Below are 15,019 nucleotides of genomic sequence, written 5' to 3' on the forward strand. Positions count from 1 at the left end.
TGGTTAATATGGCATTGCAATTCCAGAGGCTGTTGAATGATTCAGACCACATACCACTGAGAGCTGCCAATTTGCACAGTCAATGGGAGAAGTAGTCATCATGACTCCAGTAGGCATCTATGGCAGATGGTCTGAATACAACCCCTATTCTTCACCACTGAGTGCATAAAAACAGAAGCTGGCTGCTTTGGATAGCAGGAAATATGAATCACTTCATCAGTCTCTGAAAGAGAGACATCATAAAAGAGATTTATATCCATATTAGATACTGTTGTGTAAGGTATGAATACATCCCAAAGTGAATACAGCATATGGGAACAGTGCTAGGAGGAAAACCCAGGCAATTATCATTTTATCTTTATGAGATAAAGGTAATGTAAGATAGAGTTTTGCTTACTGCGTCTCTCAGGCAATTGACTCAGTATGAAGGACAAGTCTTAATCAGTTAAATCCCACTGCCAAAACTGACATGGGCTGTTTGCATTCTCAAATAAGAAATTCAGGAATAACTAGATTAGGGGATTGTCATCCTTTGGGGTAGCCACAGAACTGAATTATACAATGGAGTAATGCAGAATAATTGCTTTATTCTGTAATACAGGAAAAGTCAGTTCAAGTCAACAAAAACCGATGCATATGGTATCAAGGTGAATCGCTGCAGCCATATGACAGAAAGAGATTGGTGGCTGTTATTTGATGGTATTGACTGGGACTGAAAAAAAGAACTTGGTGTTTAATAATTTTTTTTTAAAGGTAAACTTGTGGTTTTTAACTTAAAATGGATTTAGAAAAATAACCCCTTACCACCAAAAGAAAAAAACCTGTGTTATTATTCCCGCCAAACTTCTTCCCCTAACACTGATAGCATAATAATTGTTTTCAGAGTTATCCTAACTGCTATATAAATTCATTTGTCAGTATTATTTCTCTGTCAACTAGAAATTACTTACTTACTATGAGTAAGATACCAGTACTCAAAAGAAAATGAGTCCACAGTAAGCTATATGAAGTTTTGACCATAATGGGAATGGAAAGAGTGAATGATGCTGTGATGCTGGGAGCATTATAAGTGATCTATGAAATAAACATCTCACTGGAATCTTATGGAGTGCTCTCATGCTGGTCCTCTATAATCTTAAGTTTCTAAATTTAAGTTTCTAACATATCATTGTTAGCTCATTGTAAACAATGAGAGCCCACTACCTGTGATTATATTTGATGGGCCTTCAGTAAATTGTTTTCATGGAACGGGCCTGTGGTGCCAAAACTGTGCCACACTTGCCTTCTTGGAGGCAGAAGTTTCCACAAGTCTCTATCTTACTTCCTCATATTTTCCAATGAAAAAGATACCTTGACTCCACAGAATGAAAGCAACAGAAATATTGTCAATGTATTCTTTGCTGGAAAACTACAGGTTAAAAGAAAATGGCCTTCAGGAACTGGAGACAGGCTTACTGCCAGAAGCTGAGTTCTGGCCCATGGCCAACTAGCAGCCCTTTCCACACAAACTGGTGACAGAGTTTGAGGCTAGGATATGAAGACAAGGTAGCACCTGGAGCAGCTGCCCCATCGGGACATGATGTAAAAATCAATAAACTCAACCCTTATGGGTCCCTTCCAGCTCAAGATATATTCTCTGATCTTCAGTACACCAGCAGTGATGCACAGGTCATTATCAATATGAGAAATTTGGATTACAAATTTAGTTTCTTAAATTTTAATGTAGAAGCCTAAATGTGTGCACCTACATATACAAATGTAACTGGATTTGGATTCATAAAGTTCTTGCTTCCCCTGACATTGCTGGTACTTTCTGTAACCATGTTAAACTTAGTTCTTCTGCCTCTGCCCCACTCCCAAAGCTGGGCCAAGACAGGATCAGTATGAGAATCACGTCAGAATCTCCTGTACCTGCACCAACAGCAGCAGATTCATGTCTGGTAAGGGCGACTTTAACTTGAGTGCTTGCAGTAACTCCAATATAACACAGCGCGTCAAGTAGAATTTGTCCCTTTCCTACAACAAAAAAATTACCAAAAGAATTAGGAATGACCTGAAATTCACTGACAGACAATAGTAAACCACAAAGATACTTTTAAGCTAAGTTTGAGAATAACAAAGTTACAAAAGTGTACTGGTTTCTGCTGTCTTAACAAAAAAGACAACATCCCAATTTATAGAACGCCACCATAATTTATAGAACTCTGCAAACTTAATTCAACAGACGTCAATGAAGGTGATTTTCCTTTGATGTTTTATCAAACATTATATCCAAGATTTAATATTTCACACATGAAATAAGATAGATTTTATAAAATAATTGTAAACCCCAGCATGCAAATGTAGCTTTCATAAGAAATGACACAGAAGAACAAAACTGGTACACTATTCAGCATTATTCTTTCACTGAACCTGCCAAAACCAGTCTACATTTCACCATACTCTTTTTCTGTTGTTATTCCCTTTTAAAAAAAGAGTGTAGCTGCACTACGGCTGCTAGAAACATCTATTTTCACTCATTAGACTGGCAGTACTTTTCCACTTCCACAATAAAAACAGTCTTGGCTACAGCTGCTACAACAGAAACACTTTAAAACATGGGGGAAATCAGCCAGTGGAGATTAGAACACAGAAGTCTAAGAATAGAGTTGTAGGGCTGAGTCAGCAAGGAGGTACAAGAGATAAGATGGGCCCGTTATACATCTTACTTTGACATTCTCTGACTTTAGATGGTAAGATAAAAACGTGGAACAAATCTATCACCTGTACTGACCACAGCAACTCAAGAATTTTGATCAGCAGGACAACTTGCACTGTGCTCTATTTCAGACAACCATTAGAGATGAAATAAAATTGTCTAATAACAAGAGCATGTCCAAAGTGTGCTTAAGACCTGAAACCAAGTATCCTCCACCTGGTAAATCTCATGCGCTTGCCTGCTCACTTTAGTTAAATGCATGAAAATTTTTGCTCAGTCAGGGCCTCAGTTTCCCCAGTTTATCCACAAAATCTTTAAAATGGGATCATTTGTCTCTTCCTTAGAGAAGTTTTATGAAGTTAGTGAGAGACAATTAGAAGGCCACCTCCAGTTGCACACAGGAGAAGATGAATAGCTGGAAGTGAGAGTGAACTTTGGCTGCAGCAGACCAGTCACCAGTGTTCCTCTTCAGAGAACAGCTGTCACCACACTACCTGTATGACGAACTGTCAAACAAAGCTTGAAGCAACAGCGCATGCCTCCCACAGCACCCACTATCTTTGAATGAAAACAGATTTTAAATATCGTGCCTTGATTTGGGAGGAGGTGCCAAAACAACAGAATGGTATGTCTTTCATGGATGTTAGGATGCCAGTCTGTGAATCAAGAGACCTCACTTTGAGCTCCTAGTTTCCTCTTCAATTACATGGAGTGTGCAGGCAGATAACACACTTAGATGACAGAAATGGTCCCAAACTGCAGTCCTTGTCCTCGTCTGACTCTATTGCTGCAGTCTAGGCAGCTAAACTCGCAGGAAGCTAACACTCCAAAATCAGCTGTATTATGAAACCATTACTTGAGGGGACAAATATTCAAAAGTCACACGTTCCACATGCATGAGTGGTGCTCTGATAAAAATTATACAATATAAGAATATCCAGAAGAGGTCAGACCAGAACAAATGTCTTCAGTAACTGCTCTCCAACAAGGCCATACGCAGAAGCAAAAGGAAGAATAAAAACAAGGCAAGCATGTATAATTTCACTAACTATTTTCAGCTCAGGGAACTTCTGATCTAAGTGTGGTTTCAGTAAAATTCTTAACTCCCAATGTATTTCTCTTCCATGTAACTGTCCACTGACCTCTGGTCCTCATGTCAGCCTTCAGCACAAATGGTACTTGGCAAAGAGTCACATGCTGTTGAAGAATCACTTCCCTTTACTTGCTTTGACTAGTTCCTATGAACTTAGTATGTTCTTTGCACTAGAAAGGAATGAAATTACCCATCCCTGTCTAGATCACATGTGACCTTGCAGACCTCTCTCACATTCCCACCAGTTGCTGCTCTTTCAGATTGAAGAGCTCTGACTTAGTTGCTCTGTATGTGAAACCCAAACATTTGATTGCTCTTGCTATCATTACCTGAACTTTCTCAGATACTACGACATCCTGAGTCGGAATGGAGACCCAGAACGGTACATAATAGCCATGGTGTAAACAGATCCTGATTACTTGCTAGAATTCCCCAGAAGAGTGTCCCTTCCCACCACCATATGCCTTCCCAGACTTGAGACATGGACACTGTGCCGTGCCACACTCAAGTCACTTGACAGCTACATCCCCCCAAAGAGTGGACAGAAGTTCCTATCAGTAACCCAGTACAGCAGCCTGCACATACTGAAAAAGAGGGAAGACATAGTTCTTTCAAAGCATTCAGCTATTTCACATACTAACATCTATGCTACACAGGATGTAATTGGGCCATAATAAATTGCTTTAGCAGAACACTGGAAAGGAAGCATACGCTTCATGAATCCCAGCTTTTCTTGGCTTTAGGGATAATGCAACAGTTAACTGCCTCTTTCTCAAAGAAGTCTCCTATCTCACAGTCTAAACTCTTAATGCCTGTTAAGCATATGCAATGCAGAGAGATCAAGCAAAATCACGCAAAATGGTTTTTTTGATATCTGACCTCTGGCTTCCTGCACTGTAAATCAGAAGTGATGACATTTAAGTCAATGGCCCAGAGTATCCTTCCTATCCAAGTCTACTTATTTCTATCATCCTGCTGGTGATAAATGCGTATAAACCTAGTCCATATCTACTTTTAGAACTTTATATTCTTCCACAGAGCCATAATTCCATGAGAATTACACTCAGGGGAGTCACATGTATAAATCTGATACCAGAAGTGCAAGAATACACTACTTCAGCCTCTGTTCAGCCAAATTTACCCTCTCAAATGTCTATGCATCCCTATAGAAAACTACTTTGCAACCTTCAAATTGTGACTTACCACATGTCAATATACAGAACATGAAACTACTTAAGTTCTCGTAGCACCTCAGGATCCAAACTTAGTAATAAGTGAAAATTTGGATCTTTAATGGAGCGCTAGGCTATCCTCCAAGTAAGCCAGTATAAAGCAAAATTCATTATTTTATCACTGCTGCTACTTCAGTAATTAAAAATACTGGCGATCTGTCAATTAATATTCTTTTAAAAATACAATAGCAAAATCACGTGGCATTCTGCTTTTACTTAGTAAGGAACAACAGAATACTAGCAAAAGTCTAAGTTTAGGTTCAAGCTTCTGCAGCTGTAAGAGACAAGAAAGCCAAAAAGTGTCCATTTAGAACCTTAAGACACTTGAAAGGAAAACTAAAGATAAGAAGATTACAATCACAGAAGAGATGCTACTCTCAAATGAGACTTCCAAAGGCATTGAAAAAAACAAATTGCTGACCTGGAACAGAAACTCAGACAAAGAAATATCAGATTGACGTGAGTCTTTAGGCTCCAAGACAAGAGAAACTCAGATATTCCTGCCACAGGGTATTAGGAAAATGTTGGAGTAAAAAAAGATTTGGAGTGGTTGTACAGCACTGACCTCTACAAAGTGCATGTCAGAGTAGCTTGCTCTTTGAAAAGACAAGAATCCTCCACATCTTAGGTGAAAGTTGGTGTTTTGTTCCAGTCAGCACACTCAAAGTTGCAAAACAAGCAATTACATTTGAATAGTTTCAATGGTCACAAATTATATTCCTTCTGGAATTCACTTCTATGTGGTACTCTATCACAACACTCTTATTTACCTACAGTGATTTCCACTGCAGAGAAACACAGATATCATAACTGATTTGATGTTTTTTCTAAGAGCAGTCATTAATTTGACACTTCTAAGGAAAAACTGTGGTAAGCTTTCAGAAATAACAAAGATAATGTAGTGTGGAGTTCCACTAAATTAACTATTTTGTGGCTATACAATGCAGAACATTCACTAATGCTTCCATTTCTGGGTCATCAGGTTGCATTAAACTAAATCAAGAAGATTTTACCAAGCACTGTAATCCAAGCTTCCTGTGTGCAATAAAATACTCACTATATTAATAGAACAGTCAACCAGGAAGCATGCAAGAAACACACGTGGGTTTTCTAATACCATTTTTTAATTACATTTTCATGAAACTGCTGAGACTGAGGAAAGTGAAAAATTTCCTGTAGTTCACAATTTGCTTTAGCAGATATAGGAAACACTCTGATAAGAACACAAATGCAAGAGGAGTACCTTTGCTTCAGTTTTAAATGAGGCTTTTCTGTTTCAATGTCTCACTACTGGACTTCAAGTTAACATTTTTCTCACTTTGCCTTGCCCAAACCCTTAACTAGAGATCTAACTCAAAATACTTCCAAAACCTAGGCAATCTCTTCTGTATTCAGGATTATTCTGTTTCATAATCTCTTCTCTTTCAAAAGAGACAAAAGGCTAGTACTTCCTTGCTGTCATTAAACACAGTGTTAGTTTCTATTTAAAGCCACAAACCATTCCACTTGGGAAAAATGTTTCTTATTTTCTTGCAGTGCAGTTTTTCTGTGAGAGTGTCATTGTTCTAATAATTTCTTCTTCACTGTTTGTTCAGTGGTATTTTAAGTCTTATAAAGACTCAAACAATTCATGTTCCAGTTGTACATTATTAGTACAGAAAATCATGTATCTACTTATGACAGAATGTTTCCTGAGGATTAATTACTGTTCTGACAAATGTATCGAGGATGGAAACTGCACACTTAGTGGCTAACACGATATTTTTGCTCAGTACCTTGACAATCTATGTAATGGAGTATCTCTGACCTTAGGTGCAATTGCTTTTTGGTTGTTCAACTTCTCACTGATAGCTACAAAAATTAACCCCAGTAATAACTGTTATTTTTACACCATAGCTTACATGTTCTACACAGCTACAGCCATGCATGCCAAAGGAAAATATTTAATACAGAAAGAACAGGATCTAAGATAGAAAGCTCCTAACTTGGAGTCTTCCAGTTGTCTACTGCCTCTCCTCACAGCTGTGCTCTCAAAAGGCACTAGCAGGAATATTTAAGTTTTTACTCAGAAGGGCTAAACCTGCGCACTCAGAAAGATATAACTGTACAGACATTTTAAGAGATGCATGAATACAAGGTATTTTCTCAAAATGAGAAAAAAAAAGTCCAAGTCCCAAAATCATATCAAAATACTTTTCTGAGGAACATTTTCAGCAGGTTCCATCATCTGTGTCTTTACTGTGAATGTAAAACTCAGCATTATTAAAAGACACTGAATCATGATGACTACTTGATTAACCAAACTACATTAAAACTGTTGACATGTCTGAAACTTGACACTGATTTCACCTTTACTTCCAAAATACTTGTGGGAAGCACGACTTTGCCCTATTTTCACTTGTCCCAGAAGGAAGATATAATTCACTGTTACCTTTGTGAAGGCTCGGTAGCACAAACCACACAGTTCCACCAGGTAGGCCAGAGTGAAGACAGCATTCTGAATTACAAAACTTAGTAATTTTGAAAAAGGCTCCAGAAGACTCTGCAATGGCATGTTTTACAGAAATCAATAACTCGTTGCCCAAAAAAGCAAAGAAGCATTCCAACTCTAAAATGCCTGAATGGAACAGCATTATTTTTAGCTCAGAGGCTATCTGCCTGGGATTTACACTGTTTTGGTCAAACAGCTGTATCATATGCCTTCATTCTTCTGTGAGAAATTAGAAACAAAAAGTTAGAAAATAGCTCCACTTGTGACACAGTGTTTATATGAGATTCTGTATAGTTTATGCAGGAAAACCTCACTGACTTCAGTGGAATTGTACTGAAAAATGTCTAAGGAAGCTCATTATTCTTTTTTTTAAAAGAAAAGAATAGAGAGGGGGAAAAAATAGAGAACATCAAATCTTTAAGAAGACATACATTCACACCCACACAAGAATGTAATTCTACCCCTACTTTACTGTAACCTAGATTCCAAAGCTCTTATCATTCTCCAAAAAGTACTGGACTGCACAATTTTATGCTTATATACAATGCTTTCCTAGCCAGGGGATAAGAACACATTCATACAATAGCACAGGCTGGCTAAATCTGAGGCAACAGAATTTTGTCTTCTTGGAACTTACCCTGGTGGCACTCGTGGTAGGTATCTTCAACAAGCAAATCATGATTCTTAAACTGGAATCTAAAGAACACTGAGCATATTTGAAGGCAGAAAAGAAAAAGAAACGAAGTTAGTACCCATTCTATGTACCTCTTGCTTATGGTGCTAGCAGCTATGAATAAGTTATAGGTGAAGTCTGAAAAAGGATCCCTGATGATTAATCTTACTTTCTCTAAACTGCCTTATTCTTGAACACAAACATACCCCAATCATACACCTTTAGTGGTAACATACCACAGCATAGATATGCACCATCTACCTCATTTTATATTTCTGTGCTTGTTGTGGAGTATGATATTCTCCCTCACATCCCAAGACAACTCACAACCTATAACATTGGAATATGCCCTGGCAGCAGCTGTTTCAAATTCCTTAAGCTGTTCCTTATGATGTAATCTTTATTTCAAGTAAATCACACAGGTTACAGCACTGAATGGACTTTTCAGGGTCTATCCATTGACTTGCCTCACCCCTGCTGTAAACACCTAGAATATCAAAATGTCTCCTATGACCCTAAAGAAAAGAACAGGAAATTAAAAGTTCAGGAGCAATCAATTGCTTTACTTGTATCACTAATAATTCCTCCCATGAATAAAAGGGAAATTAGAGTAAACACTCCACCTTAAGGTCCTGTGAATGGCAGATATGGAGTTGGAACCACTAAGATCCAATTTATTTCTTTTCATTTATTTTAATTACACAAGATGCAGCAGATTGGGGTGGCTACTACACAGAGGGAAGAGTTATTGCCTGTTTGGCTTAGTAAATGCTGAAGGATAATGCCTCAATTTACCAAAATCTGAAGAGGTTTCAAGACTGACCATTGCATAACAGTGCCAAGAAATTTAATAAAATTCAAGTAGCTTCGTGGTGACACCCAATTTAAAAGACAACATTATCACTCACAGATTTAGATTTTGGATCCCTTAGCTCATACTGAGCAACACTGCTTTGTATAGAAGAAATTACTATTGGGCTCATTCACACCATAGGAAATAGAGTAAGGGTATCAGAACTCCATGTTTACTGGAAAGATTCAAAAGTTTTTTACTGTGTTTGCTGAAAAGACATCTGGAAATATACACACTAGGAGACAAGATCCTGCTGTATGTCCTCTGAGCTCTCAGAAATCAGAGCCCAGAGAGCCTGGATTCAGTTGCTGTAACAATATTCTATTGCCATCAGAACTACAGCCTGGTCAGCCAAACAGGCTAGGCCCAATTCCCAGTAGTCTCAGCTCTCTCTGCATGTCTGGCTACTGTGTACTTTTAGCAAATTAATTAGGTGGTGCTGCTGTCCTTGAGAGTTTTATTTAGTTTTAACTGTTAAAACCAGATGGATTTTTTATTGTCTAAATACTGACTCTCTCAAATGCAGAATTCTAATCTGACAAAGGCAGTGCATGGAAAGCACGCCAAGAAAGGAGTGAAAAGGACCTTGGTCAGAGCTGCTATTGTTACCCACAGAAAACATAACTAAAGGGATGAATCAGAGATACAATAAATCCAGTTCTCTGGAAACATTAGCTTAATCATTAGGAAACATTCACGAGAAACCACTCTGATTGGTTATCCACAGTTTTCCCACTGTTTCAGTACATCCTGACCAATGGCAATATAGCTTGTTTCAGATGTCCACACATCATACCTTAAGAGGCAAAACACATGGGAGTTTAGTGAGGAAGGTCTGAAACTGATTACTAATTGTAGTCCAGAGGTTGCTGGGTGAATCCATCGGCAAGGCTTCCATAAAGGTAGCAATGTTTTCCAAACAGCGTAGCATCGCACCCCCTGCTGGCAAATTCTTTTTGTTGTTTAAACCCTGGGAAACAAAACTAGAACTGTGAACAATCATACACGTGCAGAAATGGTCCCTTACACGCTATTTGGAAGTGCTGAGGTTAATTTGTTCAGACCAAACATCGCTTACTTTTTCCATGATGCTAATGATAGTGTTTGTGCCGGGAATTTGAACTGTGTATGTGATAGTTAGTCTATCAGTTACTAAAGTACTGACCAAAAGATTTTGAAGCAAAATATTATAAGGACTATCCTAACTCATCATCTGCTTGGACTGGCATGGCAGTAGAAAAAGCAAAACCCAAAGTATGCACCAGCAGACTGCTCATGTTTTCCTTTAAACAGTTTTAAAGAAGATATGTTCATTAATGTTCAGTAGGCTGTGTATGCTTTTGTGTCTTGTGTCCTAGGGTGAGGCCTGAAAAGACATGAGCAGTTTTAAAGTGGTTTCAACATCTTGTGTGAAGCAATTACCATGTTCTTAGGAGAGCAGGATACATGCAAGTGACCAGTTCTAGGGGGAGGAAAAATGTTACAGTAGGAATAAGCCGACTGCATAGAAGGCAGTCAGTCAAAGGCAGGCAATAGATCTTTGGAATACTTAAGAGAAACTCATCAGATGAAATGAAGAGGGAGAATTGAGATGTATGAGCAGAAATGTTCCTGGACAATGCTTGGGGAAGGAATGGGACACACTACCAGTGGTGAGGACAGCCTAATTACTACCAGTGGTGAGCACAACCTAATTACTTCCAGGGAGGACAAAACAAAAATTCACAGTGTTATTGATGATGCAAGTTTGAACTCGAATGAGGAGAAATGATCCTGATAATGCTAATAAAATTAGCACCATTAACATAGCCAATTGTCAACACACCTCTAACAGCTGGCTCAGAGCAGCAATGGAACTCAGCTCACTGAAGTCCATCAGAGACGTGGCTAAGGTCCGTAAAAAGCTTCCATCTGGAATTTGAACGACATTTTTGCACTGGCTGTTCACACAGAGGAAACCAAGGGTCAGAAATGCACTCAGGTATTGCACATTACCTTTAATAACACTCTGGAAGAGTTGAGGGAAGATGCCATTGGGAGCCAACTGATGGAACACACAACGGAGGAACTGTTTGGCCACACCTGCAGCATTTCCAGGGATCATCATGCTGAAATCAAGGGAAAAGGAAAAAAAAAATTGCATTGCAGATGAAACACTTGTCAAAGCTGACTACATGGAGAAAATAAAGATGATGCTATTCTTTTTAATTCTGGAAGTTATGAGTGACAGTCAAAAACAGAACTGTCCTGATCCTGAAAAAAAGTTTAGGATGTTGATTTTATGACTTCAGCTCAACTATAAAGAGACAAAAAAGTTACATACACATACTTAAAGTATTTGTCACAATAAATAGTTGCATTTTTCCTGATTCTCCATGTAGTTTTACTTGTGAGTCATCTGAATCTGAAATACAATCCTGCTCTCACCTTGTGTATTTCAATGACACAGAATAAGGTTCTTGCTTTTATCGTAAAACATATGCACAACAGGTAAACAATAACATTAAAATATTCTTTTGCTTCTTGCAGTTTCCTTCAAGAGATGAAATACTCCCTAATCACTCATAAATGAATGGTTTCAAAGTCTAAGTATTATCTATTTACTCATAAACTGCATATCTAACATGATTTACAGCTTCTCAAAATGAATTTATCCTATTCAGCATCTGATTTACATAATGAGGCATCACCACAAGGATTCTCCATGGCCAAGGATGATTCACTTGATTGAATGTATGGAGATAGTTTATCAAGACAAATACTGAACACAGAACAAGTTTGAAAAAGATGCACTGAAATTGCAAAGACCAGACAGCATTTGAATCTGATTTTTTTCAGGGTTAACACACATGAATATGGGCTCCTGTTCATCTCCAGAAAACACAGGATATTTGAAAAAAGTGAAAAAAGCAGTTTTTTCCCTTTTACTCACTGATTTTAAATAACATTTTTAGAAGTTAAATTTAATTGATTGCAGGGTCAAGGAAGATGATGCTTTAGACTGATTGTTTCTTTTTTGTCAAGGTATCCTTTGCTACCATACCTTTCTGCTTGATTAGAAAAACTGGTACTCGATGCCAACCTAGAATAAAAATAAAAAAGAAATTGAAGCTCATATGATTTTTTGTGTGTGTTTCATTTTTAAGTAAGCCAATAAAGTATCATTTTAAATAAATAATAAGCAAGAGTTTAAAGAATGTTTAAAATGTTACCATAAAGATCTTCAGAAGAGCACCTAAATTCAGAAAAATCACGCTTGCATGACATATAAACTCTATTAAGTCTTGCAGTCTCACTAATGCTTAACTGCTCTAAAGACAAACCTACTTGTCTCCCTCTAGTAGCATGAAGATAATGAAATAATGTTTTTGCCTTACAGCACATCATGGATAACAACTAATGTTTTTTAGAGGGGAAAAAGAGTTAGCCAGAAGCTGCCTACGGACTGAATTGTTTCTGATTAACACAGCAACACAGACTAAGCAAAAATTCTTTTCATGGCAGCCTAAACTGAGGCTTCTAGTTCCATATCTTGGCACTCAAATAACTAGCCTTATTTCAAAAACACTAATTACTTACAAGCTCTTCCAAAGTCAGATGAGAAATAATGTGCTCTCAAAAATCAGGTCATTTATTTTAATATATAAATACAGACTTTAAAGCCAGATATGGGCATTCAGTGATGAAAATACTGAACACAATCTTAAAGTAAAATCATAAATTTCAATATGCAGGACATGTAAATGAATAGAATCAGGGCTTACAATATCAAAGCAAAATAACTTTAACACCAAAAGCCAATAAAAGCCATTATAAAGATGTACACTGGAATTTTGTATCTTATATACAAAACACCATAAAATTTTTACTTTAGTATCCTGCAAATCAGTATTTCAGATGGTATAAGTTGATAAATCTAAGTGAAAAGTTCACAGAACTACACTATTTTATATCTAGTCTTCAATGTTTTTCTTTGATTCGTGATCCTTTTATCCTGGACTTAGCTGTTGCTCATCCTTGGTCTGCTCTGAGGACAGTTTCCTCTCTAATCAACACAATAAAATCCAAAAAGGACCCTAAGGCAGCTCAGTCAAATGCAACAGCGTGAACCAAAGTTAGGGTGATTTTCATGAATTATGCATGACAAGCTGGGGACATACTTCCAACAATGCAGTGATCTCAAACTTGAAGGAGCAGGGGATTAAAGATTATATCCTCTTCAGTTGTTCTAGCATAACTCAGAAAAACACATTAGAGTTCTTGATTCCACCACTGTTAAGAGGAATTCACACTAAAATACAATGTATTATTCCTGGTGTGCAAAGCTAATTCTGGGTGAGGAAGGTCTGAAGCTACCTTCAAGCAATACAGACCTTTATTCTGGCATAACTGCAGCATCAGTTTCCATTAAGGCACATGAGGATTTCTGCAGAATGCGATGAGACCACTCACATGCCAATAGGATATAATACCTATTTTCAAAAATCTCTTAAAGTATAGAGATACAACAGTGTAAAATCTGTTTTTATAAAAGAACTCAAAGTCCAGTGTTTATGTCTCTATTTGAATGTGGTAATGCAAGCATGGGTTCCGTGACAAACAAAACACTAGGTTTCTAACTTTGGAAAAACTCAAGACATGAAGTACAGTAAACAATGGCAACATCTGAAACTTTGTGAAACGTACAGTTTGTACATATTTATCATTACTACTCTAAATATTTCATTGCATAAATGCCATGAACTCTCATCATTACCTCCACTTTGCAGACCACAAAGCAGAACAGGAAATGGATGTTCAAATCTGTACATGTTAGGAACAGAAGTTAAGCTTTTTACAGCTCCTTACTAACTCAAGTCTAAATGTAACTTTCAAACACAGCTTTAATGCTTGGAAGCTAAATCTCACTGGAAATCAATTAGATAAGAATCACCAAGTCAAAAATCTTGATTCAGGAATCAGATCATAAACACATGTTAGAGGCTTAGAAAGACTTAAATCTTTAATTTTCAGTAACTTGGACCCAGAAATTTTTTCCCTTCCGAAAATCTCAGCAGATGCTTATCTGTTCCTGTGGCTACCCAAATAACTTGAAAATCTTTCTGTGTGCTGTTTAGGTGTTTTGAAAGACCTTGGACTTCCTAACTCCTTATTTCCTCTTCTATGCATGAAAGTAAGAATAAAAATGGAAAAAGCCTAATTAATTTTCACTTCTGCTGTTAGATGGGTATTTGGAGGTAGTGATATGGCACTGCTTGATGAAAGACAGAGCTAGGTATATATATGAGGCACGAGAATGCCTCTCTGCTTGTATGTACTACTTATTTTGCATATTTTCAAAGTAATTCCTTTGTGGGGAGCCTCTTACTAGACCTAGAATTCATCAGAAATTGCAACTGGCAAGAAAAAGACAGGACATTTACCAGGAATACCTCATGTTGCATCGTCATCTGCTGCTCTAAAACAATCAGCTGTTTCATTCTAAAGATGCAGCATTTCCCCCTTGAAACACAGAAAAAGCTAGCCCACTTATCCCTCATCCCTTGTTAATTCATCTTCCAAATTATTTACTCTCTGTAGTAGTGCTGTATTTACAAGGGTCACACAGAATGGGCAGCATCTGTCTGGATTAGAAACTTAGCCTCCATTGGAGTTAATTAGCAGTGACAGCAGGGAACTGCAGCCTTGCAATTAATGGAAAAGGAGGACTGGAAGAGCTGCTGGGACTAAATGGAATTGGGAGGTAGTGGAGAAGCAGGGCTGTGGAGAGCCATGCCCCTGCAGAAGCCACAGTCAATCCACTTGAACTTCAGTCACTGAAAAGAACATGGAGGAGGAGAGCTGTGCATAGTTTCTGCATGTCTAGTGCTGCCCAGAAATTTCTTTTGGAACACCCCATCACATCCATCCCACCTCTGAGGCAAGAAGCTGTGGAAGTGGCCAAGCCAGCAACCACAGGTAATTCAATAGTAACAGTAC

The 15,019-nt window shown here is 37.8% G+C and overlaps 1 protein-coding gene across 7 annotated transcripts in view; it reads right to left on the reverse strand.

Moving 5' to 3' along the window:
* UNC79 (unc-79 subunit of NALCN channel complex) overlaps positions 1–15,019 on the reverse strand; it is a 108,030-nt gene that overhangs the window by 21,181 nt on the left and 71,830 nt on the right. For all 7 annotated transcript variants that reach the window (XM_085061505.1, XM_085061506.1, XM_085061502.1 and 4 more), the window contains 7 exons: positions 12,084–12,122; positions 11,036–11,148; positions 10,866–10,951; positions 9,837–10,010; positions 8,152–8,220; positions 7,455–7,565; positions 1,912–2,016 (listed from right to left, as the gene is read on the reverse strand). In XM_085061505.1, coding sequence (XP_084917631.1) covers positions 1,912–2,016; positions 7,455–7,565; positions 8,152–8,220; positions 9,837–10,010; positions 10,866–10,951; positions 11,036–11,148; positions 12,084–12,122 — 697 coding nt within the window. The remainder of the gene's footprint in view (positions 1–1,911; positions 2,017–7,454; positions 7,566–8,151; positions 8,221–9,836; positions 10,011–10,865; positions 10,952–11,035; positions 11,149–12,083; positions 12,123–15,019) is intronic.

Source organism: Lichenostomus cassidix, chromosome 5 (genome assembly GCF_008360975.1).
Source record: "Lichenostomus cassidix isolate B80296 chromosome 5, HeHo_3.0, whole genome shotgun sequence".
NCBI lineage: Eukaryota > Metazoa > Chordata > Aves > Passeriformes > Meliphagidae > Lichenostomus > Lichenostomus cassidix.